The 15,269-nt window shown below is 40.7% G+C and overlaps 1 protein-coding gene across 1 annotated transcript in view; it reads right to left on the bottom strand.

Moving 5' to 3' along the window:
• man1a1 (mannosidase, alpha, class 1A, member 1) overlaps nt 1–15,269 on the bottom strand; it is a 138,770-nt gene that overhangs the window by 81,324 nt on the left and 42,177 nt on the right. The window contains exon 3 of the mRNA XM_042389729.1: nt 6,841–6,956. Within this exon, the coding sequence (XP_042245663.1) occupies nt 6,841–6,956 (116 nt within the window). The remainder of the gene's footprint in view (nt 1–6,840; nt 6,957–15,269) is intronic.

Genomic DNA, 15,269 nt, shown 5'->3' with positions numbered 1-15,269 from the left:
CTCTGCTGTCGTTTTACTGTGTGTATAAACCGGCAGCTCAAAGCCAATAAGAACCCTTGTAACTTTGCTTTGGGACAGCTGTACAGTATTGATGTAGATTCATCTTTTCTCCATCTGTTACTCGCCGTCTTCTTGAACGGCGTCCAGAGACAGAAACACTCCTGAATAAAACCATCACTGTTAGTAATAAAACTGTCTCAAACTATCTCACTTAGGTTTTAACAAACTTTTGGTTGGACAGCCTTATAAACGCCAACGTTCCTGACTGACGCGTTCATGACTGAGTGATGAAGTTACACCATTGGTCGAAGCTTGGGACAGCCAGGTATCCCAGAATGCATTTCGCACCTAACAGCAGCAGGCTAAAAGCTGTATTTTCGCTGTAGGACTGTTAATATGTCACGTTTTAGTATTTTCTCAGGTGAGAAAGATTCCCAACATGTGGTCAGTTTATCCAAATATCACATGTTTGGAAATTTGCTCCAACGTCTCAGAGACGTGAGGAGCTGTCGGACGGATGAGACTAAACGTTAAACTCCTGAGACGATCTGCTGGTCGACATGTCGTCATTCTTGGAGAACATGATCCGATGATCTGATCTGTGCAGCTCTCTGCTGATTTACTGCTGGCTCTAATGTCTCCGCAGCATCTTGATATATGATATAATTCCTTCTGGAAGATAAATGTTGGTCTCTCAGATGAAATCCAACAACTGTAGACGTAAAGTGAAGCTTGTTTTTACTGGACAGAACAACAGCGCTGCCTCTGGGGCTCTATATGCACAAATATCACCATATTTACAACAGTATAAATACAGATATGTGGAACAGATGAGTGAATTAGAGTGATGTGGGATCATTTCTGCAATTAGCAATCCAGCAATCCATCTATATTCTGATATGAGGCCAAAACATTATATCTGCAGCCAATGTCATTCTGAAAGTGTTTTCTACTCATAACAGAAAAGAAAATGCAAATATGACACTCAGAGACAAAAGTGTTGCTTATTTCCTAATGTGGGACAGTTCAGGCTGAAAACTGGGACGCTTACTGGGAGGCTGAAAGGTCTAAATCACCTTCATTTATACAATAAAAACTTCTCTGGTCACACTCGAGGTCAAAGTTCATGGTCAGATAGTATAGTTATGTATTATATTATGTATTAATATTAGTAATATTACAATTAGCAACCTGCCATTTACTGTAATATAACTGTCCCACATTTCAAACCACATATTTTGATGCATAAATATATCATGAACACAATCTTATAAAAATCAGCATGTTTGCTTCATTTATGAGAAATTTATATCCTTCACATTAAATTACTCTAAATCCTTTTAGAGGATTGACTTCACAATAAGTACTTCCTGTTGTGGAGGATTGCCCCGCCCCAATCTATGACATCACATTAGTGGAGTCATGTGACACTCCAGGTTTAATTAGACAGCAGTGAGAGATGGATGCATTTGAGCTCAGGAGTCCCACATTATATTTATTACATCTCACTTTATTTGATGAAGTGAAGTTTGTATCTTTATTACAGACTGAATAACATTATTTACTGCATCTCTCTGTTAATGAGGTTGTGTTTTTGTTTTTTTTGTGAGGAAGAAGTGTTTAAGGTTTTTCACACTGCACTCAGCCCAGGGCTAAAATCATCCATATCTTCTTAGCCCCGGGCTAAGAAAGCTTTCACACCAGCAAACTCCAAAGTGAACTAACCCCTGACTTTAGCCTAGGGCTTGCTGGCCCTGCTCCAGAGCAGGGTTAGCCCCCCTGAAAATCAACTACCCACTGGGATAAAAGGTGCCAGTGTGGAACAGTAGTCACACGTGTTCCAACGGATATTTAAACCAAAGCTGGTAGAAGTGCAGCATGAAGCGTATAGTCCTGGGCTCAGGTTAACTGCCAGGGTCACCTCTTAGCCCTGGGATCCGGATGTGCAGGGTGAAAAGCCTTTTAGTGGAGCTTTAAGTTGAGATGATTTTGTCACCGTACAGTCAGGAAGGTGTGTTGAAGCTGAGCTGCTGCGTCCTTCCGTCCTCGGAAGTTTCTACTCTGAGTTGCCAAGTCCAAAGCAGCGAGGACATTAAGTCCGACCTCCTCGGCGTGCTGGGTGTTGAGAAAGGCTCTACGTCAGATTGGCTTCAGTCAAAGCCTGGCGTACTTCCTGGGGGCCTGGTTGCCACGTCCTGTATCTGTCCTTTCAAATTAGAAGCCCTGTAGTGTTTCATACGCGGTCCAGCCGTATACGAGGTTTGACCTCGTCTTGTTTTATCTCCTTCTGTGTCTCTAAAGTCAACACGTCTGAATTTGATGTATAACTGAAGGCAACTTATTTCTTTACACTAACTTTACTTTATTTTTTTCACCCCAGTTGCTGAATGTTACTTTACATTCGTCTAAATCCATTTTTAGAAAATCTTTAACAAGCCAAGCATTGATTGTCATTTTCAACATTTCACAGGTTGGTTTTTACAACAACAGCAAACCACTACATTCACATTAAAAAGCACTTACTGTAAAGCACCTGCACAAACTGTTGAGTATCGAACGTACAGCTGAAGTCAGAAGTTTACAGACTCCACAGATTTCATGCTAACAAACCATAGTTTTGGCGAGTCGGTGAGGACATCTGCTTCGTGCATGACAAGTCATTTTCCAACAATTGTTTACAGACAGATTATTTCACTTATAAATCACTATATCACAGTTCCAGTGGTTCAGCTTGGTCACAAAGGGGTTTTCCACATGGACAATGAGCCCAAACATACTTCCAAAGTTGTGGCAAAATGGCTTTAGGACAACAAAGTCAAGGTATTGGAGTAGCAAGCACAAAGCCCTGACCTCTATTCACTTATAATTAGTGGGCAGAACTTAAAAAGCGTGTGCGAGCACAGAGGCCTACAAACCTGACTCAGTTCTGTCCGGACGAAAAGCCCAAAATTCCAGCAACTTGTTGTGAGAAGCTTGTGGCTCCTGAAACATTAGACCCAAGTTAAACAATATAAAGACAAAGCTACCAAATACTGACCGAGTCTATATAAACTTCTGACCCACGGGGGAATGTGAAGAGAAGAAATAAAAGCTGAAATAAATCATTTAACTGACCAAAGACAGAGAAAGTTTCCCAGGATTAAATGTCAGGAATTGCTGAGTTTCAGCGTTTTTGGCTAAACTCTATGTAAACGCCTCAACATGATCCTACTGCAGCGTAAAGACAACAACAGACCTCCTGCTGTTTGAATGACAGAACAACTGCTGGTAAATACAGATAAACAAGGCAGGATTATGCACAGGAGACCGCTGTGTCACTGAAGATTCAGGTGTGGAAAACCTCCACATGTGAACGTAACACAGATGTTACAGTGAGCTGCTCAGAGGCTCATCTGAAGGCGTAATCAACCACAGTACTTGATGTTCATATATTATAAAAGGTACGCAGCTCATACCTAGAACTGAAACCTTGTAAACATTTTCATATTTGCAACCACGACTTACTCTTAAAGATTAGACAAAGAAAGTGTTTTTGTGCCTGTCCTTAATGAGGAGCTCTTAACACAGGCTTTATAACGAGGACGCTGCTACAACAAAGGCAAACATCAAAGGAACGCTCGCTGCAAAATGAGAAATATCTACATGTGCTCATATCATTAAACTCATCAGCAACAGCATAACACTGAAAACACACAGTCCTACAATACTCACACTGCCTTTTATTCATGTGCTTTCTCTGTGGAGATTTTTCACTGGTGTTTTGAGTATAAATTACAGACATGATGATGCTGTTATTGATTAAAAAAATGTAAAGAAAAAGCTAATATTTAAAACCTAAAACCTACCTCGACATTACTCATGAAGACGATTATTTATTACACCTTTAATGAACTCAAGTTAACATCCCTGTTACACACACACACACACACACACACACACGCACACACGCACACACACACACACACACAAGCATTTAACACTGTAAGTGCACAACAAACATGAGTGTAAAATTAAAACTGGACAGATAATAAAAGTACAAAATATGAACGTATATCAAACACAGAGAGAGTTTGTTTGTTTGTTGTGTGTGTGTGTGTGTGTGTGTGTGTGTGTGTGTGTGTGTGTGTGTGTGTGTGTGTGTATGTGTGTGTGTGTGTGTGTGTGTGTGAGGTTAACAGTAATAGACTCATGTATGGATCCATTAGACATGTTTTCGGCTCTCTGCCTCTGGGTTTTATTGATAACATTGTGGAAAAGGAATCAGAGTCAATACTCTAATTTCCTGTCCACACACACACACACACACACACACACACACACACACACACACACACACACACACACAAATGCATTAACAAGTTAACTATGATAAGTTATTCTATGTTCTTAACATGATCTCAGAGACCAAACTCTTCATATAAGTTATTAGCATGTAGTCGTCTCAGGGAGGAGGTGACGTTACGTTACTTTTGGGATAAATTTGGGACGAGAGTTGAACAAAAAACGACAAAATGTGCAAAAAAAGTCCAACTCGCGACCCCCCCTCAATCTAGTTCTTCACTTTAATAACACATTAAATGTATTTTGATGCATCACCAGCAGAGCTTATTAGAAGTCTGGATAATTGTTTCTTACATTTTAATCTTGCAGGCATCAAAAAATTCATTAAGTAAACATGTCGCACATAAAATGTTAAACGTCCAACGTCGCAGTTATGTTCATCATATTCATATCATATTAAGGCTTCATTCTAGTGATCATGTGTTTATAATGTCTTATGTGTCAGTAAGTGTAACGACAAAAACAAGATTTGGTGATTTTTTTGGTTTTCATATTATACTTTTTGAATTGTGCTTCATCATGTTGTCGTGATGTTTTCTGTTGGTTGTAAACAGACACATCAGATCAATAAGTGAGAAAACATCTAGTTTTTTTTTTCTATATTATAGAGGAGACTTCTGAGTTCACTATTTTAAAGACAAATTCATACATAAGGTCATTCACATAAATACTAAACGCTGTTCAAGGAAATCATATCTATTAAAAATCCAAATAAAGCAGCTAATGTGTCCTTCAGACTTTGTCTCAACAGAGGGATTGTGCGGCAAATATAATCACACATTTTTCTCTATTTCATGAGCCGGTAATAAAACTTTTACAGCTCTTGGGAGTCCCGCTATACAAGCATACGTCCTTGGCGAGGAGCTTTCAAAATGTTCTGTGTGTTCTAATGAGCAGAGGACTGAGCCTCTGTTGTTCTGGCTGATGTGGATTTAAGGTTTTTTTTATTGCAGGGACTTAACAAGGATGCAACACAGATCACATCTATGTCTGACTGAGTACAAACAGTTCATACTTACATCAAACAGACATGGGCTCTTCACTAGATTCTCAGGACTTCTTTGTCTTTCTTTCACTTGAAAAGGCTTCTGTATGCATCACCTCCTCTTGTAACACTTGCATCATTTAATATTAACTGTAAACAAGCCGTGCTGTGTTTCTGATCCACACACTTGCTTTTTTTTTTTTTTTTTTTTTCCTTCTGCAAATAACACGAGTGTGTTTCTGTCAGCAACATATCTCAAAACCTCACAAACAGAAATTCTGCAGACAGGTGCTGATCCAGATTTGGGATTAATTATTATTATTATTATTATTATTATTATTTTTATTTATTTATTATTATTTTTTTATTATCATTAGGGATGCACGATATTATCGGCATGTCATCAGTATCGGCTGATAAAAGCTCTAAAATGAAATATCGGCATCAGCGATTTCTGCCGATTATGAGAGGCCGATATGTCGCCTTCCCCTCCGCCGCCTGACTGTGCTTCCCTCGACAGACGGTTTCTCCCTGACGGTCCCGGTCCTTCAGGTCTCAGCTGACAGGCGGCTGAGTGAAGTGCAGCCTGCAGAGGAAGGACCGGGACCGTCAGGGTAAAATAGTCCGTCGAGGAACTGCTCTGTTTGGCTGCAGAGATAGGAAACACTTCAACTGACAGGATGTACCACTCTGTTTGGGGAAAAAAAACCTCCTTCTTTTTGGCTCATAAAGGCGGTTGGCAACCAGCGTATTAGGTGCATTAGCGCCACCTTCTGCTCCGGAGTGTGGACCAGAGATTAAATCCTACACATTAATCCTGTCTGTCTAATAAACTCAATGAAAACTCTACTGCTGCTCCCACTTGGCAGGTTCATTAAAGTTTTAATGCTGAGCTCCTGAACTCCAGTCTTCCTCAGTTCTTCCTTCATATATTGTCTTTCTGGATCATACTTGGTACAATCTATGCTTGCATGTATAATGTTCATATATCGATATCAACTGGCCACAATGAGTTGGAAACATCAGCATATCAGATAAAAATCCAATATCGTGCATCCCTAATTATAATGTGTTGCATTCAGGTGCTGCTGGGAACGTCTGACGTCCGGGAAATACACGACTGAACAGCATCACTGTTTGTAGGAAAATTAAACCTGAATCACAACTATAAACTGTTTCAGTCGCTGTGTTGCAAACTGAGGAAAATGTTTAACATTCAAGTGAAGCTTCTGTATTTAAGCTAAAAGCTGTAAAATTATTTGTTTAATTATCACAGTTGTTTGGTTTTCAGTCTTCTTATGTATTATATTGTGATTGTGTCTTACAGGACAGACGTTAACACCCAGACTTGTTTGTTCTGTCACATTAAAGGCTCATTAACCAGAATGTATGTTGACGAAGGTGCCAAATGGGTCAAGGAGCCTCTCTATCACTGAGATCAATGATTCAAGGCTCTATTGACTGACTTATGGCTTATAGCAGAGGGTCACACACATACAGAAACACTTCCTTACCACATTGAAGTCGAGGTTCTTCTCTACCCAGTCGGTAGCTGCATCGAATTCTTCAAACATTTCCATAACATAGAGCGTATCCAGGGCATCCACTATCGTCGCTCCCTTTATACTTCCTGCAAGAGACAGAAATCCAAAGATTAGAGACACATTTCAGTCTTTGGTTCTCTTCTGAATACACATTCTTTTAAGGTGTTGTGTGTTTTGCATATTATCTGTCTGCTATAAAACAGAACTGCTGAATAAAAAACCATGAAGTTCATTCAGATGCTACCAGCTTGTTATTCAGTGTACCGTTGCTTTTTTAAAGTATGAATGACAACAGGTGTTGGCAGCAATCTCTCTGAAAAACCACTGAATAAAAAGCAGAAGTTAAGAGTTATGTTTAGATGTTGAATAAATTATTTTGCTCCACAGATGGTGAGAGGCAGCGATTATCGGCGCTGATGAAAACGTCGGGGAAGTATCGCTCATCTCTGGTGATTAGCCTCATAGCAGGAGGGAAGACACACAGAGACACACAGAAGCATCACTTCACCGCCGTCGTTACACAAAGCTCCCTAACAAAGCCAAAACTACTCCAACATCTCAGTCTGTGCATGTGCCGGAGAGCTCATTAAACATGCAGCACAGAGCCCTCAGCAAAAGCTTTCAGCCCTAACATACTTGTTCAACACAAGACCTCATCTGCAGGAGCTTTCTGACCACTTAAGAGGTGAGAAAGAAGAGGCCGAAGAGATGAAGATGGAAGACGGGAAAGAAGAAAGGAACAAGACAATAAGTAAAACTTGAACAGATTAGCGTAGAGAGGCTGACGGAGGGCGGGGAGTGACGACAGAAAGAAAAACATGGAGGAGACAAAAAAAAATGCTGAAATCATAATGAGTATAGAGAAACAGTCCAGGTCAAAGCAGGAGACGTTTGTAAATGATGTGGCTACAGAGTAGAGTCGAGATGAAAGCCAGAAAGCTGCTGGTTTGTTATTGTGTGAATCTCTTGGTTTATTTCTCTCTCTGTAAGTGGTGCGAGGATTCAAAAGGCAGCTAAAAGCTTTCCATTAGACACGACGATGCTGATTCATCAGCCAGAGGTGTCCATCAAAAACCGGCGCTGTGTTCACTGTGTCAGGAGATGACTATCACCACTGTGAGATGACAATCTGGTCATTGTTCCTCGCTGTGAAGATGATTTTAATTAAAAATGTGCAGATTTAAAGTGCTGAAAGCTGCTGTAATGATATTTCTGGATAAAAACTGGCTGATAATACAAATTAATTACCTTTCAGTTTTACCAAAAATGCCCCAGAATCCTCTGGACGTACAGAAATGATGTTTGTGTGACTTTCATGGGACACGACACCTCTTCAGATGAGCAGGGTATTAAAAGAATAGTTCAGCATTCGGGCATTTTGCACGTATTGCATTTCTGTCTCAGAGTTAGATGAGAACATTTGTAGCGTTCTCACGTATGTACGTTAAGTACGCAGCTGGAACTGGGAGGCAATTTGCAGACCGTTAGTTTAGCATCAAGGCAGGAAGGAGGCAGAAACAGCTCAGCTCTGTCCGGAGTTCAAGACAGAAAATGTGAAAATGACAGTTCGTGTCATTTTCACATTTGAGTTACGAGCTTGAAGATAAAAACCAACAACCATGTATGACCAGCTGTGCATGTTAATTAGTGAGCAGTAGTGATGTTGGTAGGTGTGTTCTTGACTTTGGACAGCGTCAGACTGTTTTCCTTAAGCAACGTACAGCCAGGCTAAACGCCATTCATTTAAATGTAGTCAGTGCATTTCGGCTGCTGCGACGCTGCACCGGACTGCAGCCGGACTGTTGAACCAGAGTCGACTTTTGGAGAAACGCAACCTGACGTCACCGTGGCTGAAGGCTGTGGTGACCAATCACAGCCGGAGATCAGACTGATCAGAGCTGTAAACTCTGTCATGAGGAAGGACAAAGACGTTAGAGGAGGAAGAGGGGAGCACGTTTCTCTTCGTTTGAGAAGTTTAAAAGTTCCCGACTCGTTTTAAAAAAGACGTTCTAGAGCACAAATAAACACACCCACACCCCCCCAAACACCTCCACACAGTCCTGCAGCGGTGATCTGGTGTGAATACGTCCCGACTGCCTCATACAGATACGAGAGTCAGATGAACGACTTTTATAACTTTCCAAAAGTGACGATCTGACAGACACGCCCACTTCCTGCAGTGATTATCCGGCCGTGTGGAGGTGATAAAATCAGCAGAGGTTGAACTTCTCACATCCTTCACACAGCTACATACTAGTGCAGCACTATGAATGTGTTGCAGCAGAGATGATGATGTCCTAAAGTGTGCACGTTTATCCCAGTTTGTACGATCGTTGCATCTCCCCTCCATCTCTGTGACAGCTGAAGTGCGGCTGTTGCCTTCAGACGTTGTCCAAACCAGTTAGTCTCAAACACGCCCCGCCTTAAGAAACAATAACAATAAGGAAATGAGGGATGAGTCACATATACGTGCATGAAATCTGAACTAAAATCTGTCATTAGAATTCTACAATAAGCCTGTAATCAATCTGCTGAGGTCCAGACCTTCCAGTCCTCCCACTCTACCCAGTCAAGTGACTGATTCTGTCTGAAACAGAGTTTAATGAGATGATAATTCAGGCGAGTAATCAATCATAACACATCGTATTCATCAAATAAGAAGTGGACCGCGTATCCAGTTTTTAATGACTGACTCATCAGCTGACTCATCATCATCATCATTATCAGTCATCTGATGATGTTTTTACAGCGTTCCCCTTAGGGGGTCGTGTTACAGAAACAAGAGATCATGTGACCAGAGGTGTGACTGTCGGAGTCACTTTCCATCCTGTTTTTCATCCATCTCACATTTTCACTCCATTGAAGCCTCAAGAGATGCAGAAAGAGGACGAGACACCTTCCCTCCCTCCCGTCCATTGTCTTGTCACTGTGCTTCCTTCCTCCTCACTGCTCTTCCTCTATCTGAGAGAGTGTGTGTGTGTGTGTATGTGTGTGTGTGTGAGATACAGATGGTCAAAACACTGACCAGAATACTAATAAAAGAAGTCAGAGGGAGTCTGACAGGTTGGTGGAAATGTTTGGACATTTATTCATCTGCAAAGGAAATTATTTCTGATATTTCTGGATTTCAATCATTATATTTCAGTTTCGGGGGGAAAATATAAATAATATTGCTATTCACTCCATCTATCAGATTGTATCACAACAATTTCCCCTGCAGAGACACTGATTCACAGTTTTCATACAAGAAACATGAGACCCTGAATACGTCTATTTACCTTGAAAATGATGAAATATCAGTATCGGTTTACCATGTGATTTTAAATAAAACAGTTGAATATAACAGACATAATCATGAGAGTTTTTAGGCTGATTAGATCTTTGTTCAGGTTGAGGTTGGACTGAGCTTTACTGGAAATGACATCATCAACCTCTATACTGGTGAACGTGTCTCACACGTTCAACAACACTAACAGGAGAGTGAGATAAAGTGAGACGAGCACACAGTCCTGATAAGGGGTTTTGGTTATACAAATGAAGTGCAAACACCTGTGTGTGTGTGTGTGTGTGTGTGTGTGTGTGTGTGTGTGTTTGTCTGCAGTGAAGGTCTGTGACACTCAAATCAACAGATTACATAAGAGTGAGTTCTCTTTTTATTAAATCTATATAAAAAGGAAATCTCTGACTTAGAAAAGGCTGAAGTTAAAGATAGAAGCTGTTCTGACTGGACATTAGAAGAATATATACGTTTTGCTGTTAAATGTCTATCTTTGTATATTTGTTGTATGGATGCACCTCACTGCTTCATTTCCATCATTTCTTCTGCATAAAATATTAGTAACACTTGTCATAAAGTACCCAGATGACACTGATGGTAGACTGGAGCTTTAATCAGAAATGTGCAGCATTAGACAGCTTGAACAGGGACATGATGGCAGAGGGCACAAAGAATCTGCTAAAAATCAGCTCGTTACCAGATTCTGGGATTAGTGTCTCGTGTCCAGATGGGGGAAGACTATAAAAAAAAAAAAAAAATGAAAGGGATTTGAGCGGAGGTTTCGAGAGGTTGTGAGAGCAAAGTCCAATGATTTTGGAGGTGATGCTTGTGCTGCTGCTGTTGAGGATTTAGTGTCTGTCAGCGACTGCGAGGCGGCAGATGGCACGGCAGAGGGCAGCGTCTATGATGCTTCTGTAAAAAAACGAGTTGTAGCGGAGGAGGAGGAGACGCGGTAGGGGGAGGACAGGCCGTATGTTATTTGCAGTAGGTGGTAGGCTTGTCACAAGTGGGAGATTTCTTACATTTGCTAAAAGTTCTTTGTGTTTCCCGCCCACAGCAAGAAGCCTGGTCTGCTGGTTTGTTATCAGACACAGTGGTTAAGTGTTGGGGATTGCCTTCTCACACACATATTTTTGTTATACTGAAAGTTCCTATCAACAGTTAAGAGTAAGTTTGGACAGAACTAAGTGCCTCCACTTCTTGGCAGCACATCTGCTGACCGCTTCAGCACATCTTTTCCACCTGGGCCTGTCGCTGTATTTAGTAATCCTGGCGATCTCTCTCTGCTGCCTGAACCTGCCTCCTTCTGCTGCGTCTTCCTTGACTCTCAGCACCTGTTTGAAGTGAAAGACTTTGTTTCCTGTAGTTGTTATAGTGTGACTGAAGCTTCAGAAGGCCCTCCTATTCTCCTATTATCACTTTTGTCTTCGCTGTGTCGTTGATTGTAGTGTCGCATGTCAAGAGGTGAAGCTCGTTAGTGCGATAGATGCAATAGTGCAAACAAGAGTTCCTTCAACATGATGATGGTGAGATATTCTTATCAGTAGTGCCGCATACGGACATTTCTGCTGAAACAGTCAAACGTTCCTACAAGACGAGAGCTGAGGATGAAGCTGACCTACAAAAGCGAGCGTGATGAAAAGGCTCGTATTATCAGAAGACAACAATCATTACCTTCCTGTTCCCAGACAGAGAGCGAGGACAGATGGGGGGGGGGGGCAGAGAAATGGGAACATTAAGGAACATTCCCGTGTGCCTCGAAACACAATCCATCCTGTTCTTCTTCCTACATCCGCTTGTTCTCCGATGAGCTATCCATCCATCTTTCCTCCTCCTTCTATTGTTTCCTTTCACATTTCTAAAAAGGCATTTCTCTTCTTCTCTTCTCTTTTTTGTTGTACTGCTGTACATATTGTAAAGCCCCCTGAGGCACATTTGTGATATGTGATACTGAGACTACACAAACAGAAATTGACTCCTCAGTACTTCCTCTCACTCTGCATCTTTCCCTCCTTCTTCCTCATCCATCCGTTCTCCTGCTTGACTTTCTTCCTCCAACAGAAAAATGAGTAGAGACGAGAGTGATGGATGAATTAAAAAAGAAAGCTGTGCACACCTCGCCGGCTTCATCCATCACCTGCATAGGCAGACGTCCTTATTCTCCACACACACACACACACACACACACACACACACACACACACACACACACACACACACACACACACACACACACACTCTCCTGCTTGTCTGATCTTATATAATGTCATGTACAAAGTCTTATTCTAGTAGAGAAGTCTATTAGTGTGCATCACTAACACGTCCTACAGCTCTGTGTGTAAGTGTGTGTGTGTGTGTGTGTGTGTGTGTGTGTGTGTGTGTGTGTGTGTGTGTGTGTCAGACGGGAGAATGATGCATTGTTTGGTTGTTCGGAACAAAATAACCTTCACTTCACGCAATCAGGCGGCAAAGACGGAGCTGTAATCTGTGATGTGGGTGTGTGTGCACGACTGACTGATGTGATGTTTCTCTCACACACACACACACACACACACACACACACACACACACACACACACACACACACACACACACACACACACACACACACACACACACACACACACACACACACAAGATGCAAACCTGACCTCCACTTATTATTTGGTCTTCAGTCTTTGTTTGGAGAGTTTATTATTACAATTTGAATATTTTAACAGAAGGTGGAAGAACGATTTAACTGTGTTCCTGTGAAGTAAAGGTGGATTCATCAATAAGTCCACATTGATCTGTTTTGAATCTGTTTCCCAACTGCATGAGTCTTATTTTGTTTTGAGTTGCAATATGTGAAGATTTATAAGATTTATAACTTTATGTTTTTTATTATATTTAAATAGTTTTCGGTTAGTCCTCCTGTCATACAGATGTTAGTTTCCTCTATGTGGTTATAAATGTATCAGTGAGAAGATGCATGATGATGAAGATTAAAGACTAATATTTGAAGATGAAGACTGTGAGATGCAGTTAAAACCTCCAGATGTATAAAATCTACAAGTGGACATTGAGTTAAGATTATTTTGTCATTTCTATTAAACATGTTACATAATTAATTGATATATTACAAGGATCAATAATAATAACAATAAGGTCTTACTGACTGTTTTTTCTTTGTGTGAATCTGAAACATTGTGTTGTTAAACTGTGTTAAAGTTAAATATCTACTAAACTAAATTATTGGTATATAGTAGTTGAGTGGTGTAATATAAAGTCTGGACGTGTCTGCAGGGTTTCTGAGCTTCTGCAATAAGAGGTAAAGAGCAGTAGATGTCCTGTGGATTACATCATGCACACCGTGAACACACAGCGTGACCTCACAGTCGGTTTCGCCCTGCAGCTCTGGGTCACACTGAGCTTGTTGGTGAGGCTTTCACATCCCCCCCTCAACCTCCCCCCCCCCCCCCAAACCTCCCCCCGTTATTCACCGCTCTCAACACAATTCAGCCTGAGTGCAGAGCGGCGGATTATGTCACAGCGGCCATGTGAAGCAAAGCGCCACTCCCACAATTAAGTCCCCCTTCAACTGTGGGTCACGTTAAGTGTGACTCAATCTGCGGCGCCCTTTTACCCCCGAAGCTTTCTGCTTCCTCCGTCAGTGAACGTACAAACACTGAGCTGCATTTTACACTCCGTTTTACTCTCTTTACTGAATTTTGTCTGTATGTGTTTTATCTTTATGGCCACTTTAACAACAAAAACATAATCAGGGCCTTTTGGTTAAGAAATTCCTGCTGGCGTCTTTTATTCAGGTAATCTCTTTTTCTTTCTGTCCCCATACTAACTTTAACACAGCGAGCATCTCAAAACATCAAAACATCATGTTGTCTGATCCTGGCATCAAGAACTCAATTTAAAACAGAGTAAAGTGTGGTGTATTTTCATTAAAAGTCATTGGTGTACTTAAAGACAATATTAAGCTATGCAGATTGATTTTATAAGTTTATAAGCAATAAGGGCTAGTGTGATACAATTTGTATTGGTGTAGTTATAATCTCATGAACCATATTTAATCACACTGTACGTATAGAGGAACGGTAGAAGAATCATAATCATACACTGGAGAAATTTGAGTGTGTTTGTATTACATGTCACTTTGCTTGGGTCTGCTAAAGTCTTCACCTTCTAAAAAAAATACTCTCTGGAGGAGATCAAGAAATAAGGGTGTAAAATGACTAGACTAACTTATAAAAAAAATAAAAGGCCAGAAGACAACTTGGCAATAATGGTGTAAAATGATTCCCAATACTTATATAAAAAATTGGATATAATCAGGTAGAATTGAATATGCCAGTACATATCCTCAAACAGCTCAAAACCTGTTTTGAAGAGTTTTGACCAACAACGAGTGACGGAGATAAAAGATACATAATAATGGGTCAAAAATTAGGGAGGGTGGATGATAAGGTGTGACCTAAGCCGACCCAAGGGCATAAAAACAATGTCCAAAAGAAAAAACCTTCGGAGCGATTTGGTTCATGGTAAAAGTGCTACTTGCTCCCCTTTTTTTGCCGGCATTAAAGAACACTTTGCTGCTTGGACCTCTGACTCCCTTTTTATTTTCAAAAGAGAGTTTTTTTGCTCTGGTACCCATTTTTGCAACAATTTGATACAAAAAAAAGCTAATTAAATATGCAATTCTGTTTCAATAGTAATATATTAACGATGCAGCCACACTGTTAGACGGCTCAGTACAGTCTCTGCTTGCTGTGATAAGACTGCATCAATGTTTGGCTGAGTTTATACAAACCTCTTGACTTGCCTTCTAAATACAAGCAATAAAGTCTCAGTTTCTCCCATTAATTAATAATAATAATAATGACTAAAATGTAATTGTGTAACCGCAGAAATGTCCGTTCCAGATCACTATGATAATCAAATGAACTTAAGTGACCCGTTTAGCTCGTTCTGTGAAACTCATTTAACTTTATGAGATATTATGACGCACTGTATAAACAACACGCAGCCAGAAAACAGACATGAGTGAAAACACAACCTCCCTCCAGCTTTACTGGTGGAGATAAATGAATATTGGCGCTACATACTGACTCGGCAGCTTCAACCTAAA

This window comes from Thunnus maccoyii, chromosome 17, assembly GCF_910596095.1.
Source record: "Thunnus maccoyii chromosome 17, fThuMac1.1, whole genome shotgun sequence".
Taxonomy (NCBI): Eukaryota; Metazoa; Chordata; class Actinopteri; order Scombriformes; family Scombridae; genus Thunnus; species Thunnus maccoyii.
The sequence above is the reverse complement of the archived record's forward strand: the minus strand, read 5'-3'. Positions and strand labels throughout refer to the sequence as shown.